Source organism: Carassius auratus, unplaced genomic scaffold, assembly GCF_003368295.1.
Source record: "Carassius auratus strain Wakin unplaced genomic scaffold, ASM336829v1 scaf_tig00040859, whole genome shotgun sequence".
NCBI lineage: Eukaryota > Metazoa > Chordata > Actinopteri > Cypriniformes > Cyprinidae > Carassius > Carassius auratus.
The window spans coordinates 65,222-68,368 of record NW_020526613.1 but is presented as its reverse complement, the minus strand read 5'-3'; the positions used below and the strand labels follow the sequence as shown (position 1 = coordinate 68,368).

The 3,147-nt window shown below is 35.1% G+C and overlaps 1 protein-coding gene across 2 annotated transcripts; it reads left to right on the top strand.

Moving 5' to 3' along the window:
* Positions 1 to 1,121: 1,121 nt before the first annotated feature.
* On the top strand, positions 1,122 to 2,829 carry LOC113084884 (microtubule-associated proteins 1A/1B light chain 3C-like). 2 transcript variants are annotated; one of them, XM_026255022.1, is made up of 4 exons: positions 1,122 to 1,212; positions 1,326 to 1,381; positions 1,469 to 1,575; positions 2,418 to 2,829. In XM_026255022.1, exons 1-4 carry the CDS (start codon positions 1,155 to 1,157, stop codon positions 2,602 to 2,604), a joined length of 408 nt encoding a protein of 135 aa, XP_026110807.1. In that variant the 5' UTR covers positions 1,122 to 1,154; the 3' UTR covers positions 2,605 to 2,829. The 2 variants fall into 2 exon arrangements, with proteins under 2 accessions (XP_026110807.1, XP_026110806.1); XM_026255021.1 differs by having other exon boundaries at positions 1,128 to 1,212; positions 1,314 to 1,381.
* Positions 2,830 to 3,147: the final 318 nt, after the last annotated feature.

Sequence of the window (3,147 nt, the reverse complement as noted above, 5' to 3'; positions counted from 1 at the left end):
AGTGCAGCGATGACAGAACGTGTATGAAAGACATCTTAATAGTCCATCTGCTATTAGTGGTTCAACCGTAACGCTATGAAGCGACGACAATACTTTTTGTACACAAAGAAAACAAAAATAACGACTTTATGGACAATTCTTCTCCTCTCTCCAAATCAGTGTAGCACCATTTTGGCAAATCTGAGCTGTTAGCAGATGGCATGCACACTTCTGTATCAGCCGCGCCACAAGGATATGTTTTTACTTGTATTTATTCTTTGGTTTGAAAGCAAACAATTCATCGGCACAGAACGGAGCTATCTGCTTGTGATTGTTGATCAGTAAGTACACTGTAAGGAAAATGGAAAAGATGCTAGTAATTTTCCAGGACATTATCCATTGTAACCCTGTCACACACAAAAAAACTATGTGTAATTTAAAATGCAGAAAAAAACACTGAATATTCTAACCCTAATACAGAACATTAATTAATATTAACATAATAGATTGTGTCCTGTCTTAACAGAATTTTCTCAGAGTGTAGCATATTAACTGCTTAAAACGCTGCTTAAACCATAAATGTTGAAGATGTATAGAATTTCTAGTTTACTATCTATTTGTTTTATTGTAATAATTCAAAAATGTGTATTCAATAATTCAATGTATTTAAAAACACAGTTATCTATATTTTTTATATTATATTATGCATATTATTTTACAAAAAAATCTAAATATATATATATTTTTTGCTGAGATTTGATGACGTGACAATTTTGCGTCTTGATTACGCAACGACGTCATCGCGAAATGACATCAAAATGCCATTTAACAACTTTCAGCAACAAATCAACCTTTCTTTAGCAACTTTCTTTGAAAATGAATTTGCAACTTTTGTCTGACTTCAAACTTGCTGCTACACATGTGTGGCTATTCTCTACAACTACAGTTGCTTTTGCACCAAAAAAAAAAAAAACCTTTATAATAGACCACAAACACTACAATAAGGTTACAAATGGAAACATCAACTCTTTGATTTTAAGCTGTTGATTTCATTATTGTTGAATGGTGACGTGGGCAGCGTAAGGCGCGTGACGTCACCGCCGGCGCGGTATTTAATTAGTGTTAGTGCGCTTCACGGGTTAATTAGTGCGCGCGGGTCAGAGGTGTGACACAACATGCCTCCACTGGAGAAAACTCAACATCCCAAACCTTTCAAACAGAGGAAGAGTTTAGGTATGTGTCTTTATATCGCACGCGAGGCGCTCTGTGAACATGCTGTGAAATGCAAAACCTGTCTTTGCTTTTTTTATTCATTTCTCTATTTTGTAATATTGGTTACGTATCAGCAACGAGGAAACAAGAGGTGGCAGGGATCCGAACTAAGTTTCCGACTAAGATCCCGGTAAGATTCGCCCGGTTCTGATCTCGGTTCCTCTCTCAGCGGCTGTGAGGGTTAATGAGTGAGTGTGTGTGTGTGTGTGTGTTTCAGGTGATCATCGAGAGATATCAGAAGGAGAAGTTCTTACCTCCGCTGGATAAGACCAAGTTCCTCGTGCCTCAGGAGCTCACCATGAGTCAGTTCGTGACCATCATCAGGTCTGTCATCAACCATTCATCTATATGTCTAATGTCACTGTTTCTCTCCAAACAAGCTTTTGTTTTCATAAAGCGGTGTAAAATTATGTCACTTTTATAAACGTTAGACTTGACTTATATACAAAATGTGCAGGGGGTTCTTAAAGCTTCACTTTAAAATTTTATATATATATATAAAAAATATTTTTTTGTGTTCAATGCATAATAAAATTTTAAACCAATTTACACTTAATTGCATTAAAAAAAATTCACATTCATAAAACAATTACGAGTTACATGCTAATTTTTTTTATTTGTTTATACATTATATATTTTAAGCGTATTAATATTAAGTTAGGAGTTTTTTTATCAATGTGAAACTTTAATATAAAATGTTTTTATGTATATTAAGTTTTAACATGCATAAAATGTTTACTTTTTACATATTTAGATTATTATAAAATAAATCTATAAATTCTATAAGTGTCATGCTTCTGAATGTGAAGAAATCTACACGTATTGCAGGTTTTCAGATTTTAATAGATTTTATCGTGTTATCATTCTATAAATGTTCATGTATAAAATCATGTTTAGTTTGAGTTTTGCATTCATATAATGTCATGCATAATTTATAAATGTGAAACTTCAAATATTTAAGCCTACATTATACATGCATGCAGAATTAATAGATAACTGAGCATATAATATTGTTGCTGTGTGTTTCATGCCTATGTTCTGCATACTGCACTAGCATTGATCGTAAGCTGCTGTGAACAGTCCTGAAGAATCTGCCGAGGTGTCAGCTGATCGTCACCCGGCTGGATTAAACACTTTCTCACGCTGTGTCTGATCTGGTTTCTCAGGAATCGAATGACCCTGATGCCCAGTCAAGCTTTCTACCTGCTGATCAATAACTCCGGCATCGCCAGCATGTCTCTGACCATGGCTCAGCTCTATAAGGACCATAAAGATGAGGACGGCTTCCTCTACATGACGTACGCTTCACAGGAGATGTTTGGACACTGTTATAATGATGATAACAACAGGTGACGTGTGTCCAGATGTCGTCGGAGGGGCTCCAAGAGATCTAATTTACTTCATTGAACTGTGATTAAATATTTAAGTCCGTGTATATAATGTTAGCGTTTTAGATGGACTATTGTGTGTTTTTAATTGAGTAATAAAACTTTAATTCGTGGGTCGGTGACGAGAGGGAGACGCCTGTTCGTTCATGTGCTGCAAAAGCGTCACGGTTAATAAAACCGAATGTCAAACTTTTGTTGGTTAATCATGTGGTGATAAAAAAAATAAAGGATCTTGTTCATGTTTGATGCTGCACACTGTTGCATTTGGGTTTCTTTCAAAGTATTGTCTTTTAATGTGGCATGTTAAAGATAAAAGTTAACTTTAAAAGGAAAACGCTGTCAATAATGAGCTTTTGTTTTCTTGTTGCATCAACTGTGATGCTGAAGTGTTTTTTTTGATCGTGTCAGCTTGAATGCTTAAAGACAGGGAATGTACAATAAACCCATTATATTAGTGACTTTTAAGACCCATTTCTAAATCTGAGTCAAAACAAAATACCAACTGACA

Excerpts from the sequence above, each read along its gene's own strand:
- LOC113084884 (XM_026255021.1), top strand. The coding sequence starts at position 1,155 with ATGCCTCCACTGGAGAAAACTCAACATCCCAAACCTTTCAAACAGAGG. Across the intron at positions 1,382-1,468 it reads AGTTTCCGACTAAGATCCCG|GTGATCATCGAGAGATATCA; the intron begins GTAAGATTCGCC and ends TGTGTGTTTCAG. Across the intron at positions 1,576-2,417 it reads CAGTTCGTGACCATCATCAG|GAATCGAATGACCCTGATGC; the intron begins GTCTGTCATCAA and ends CTGGTTTCTCAG.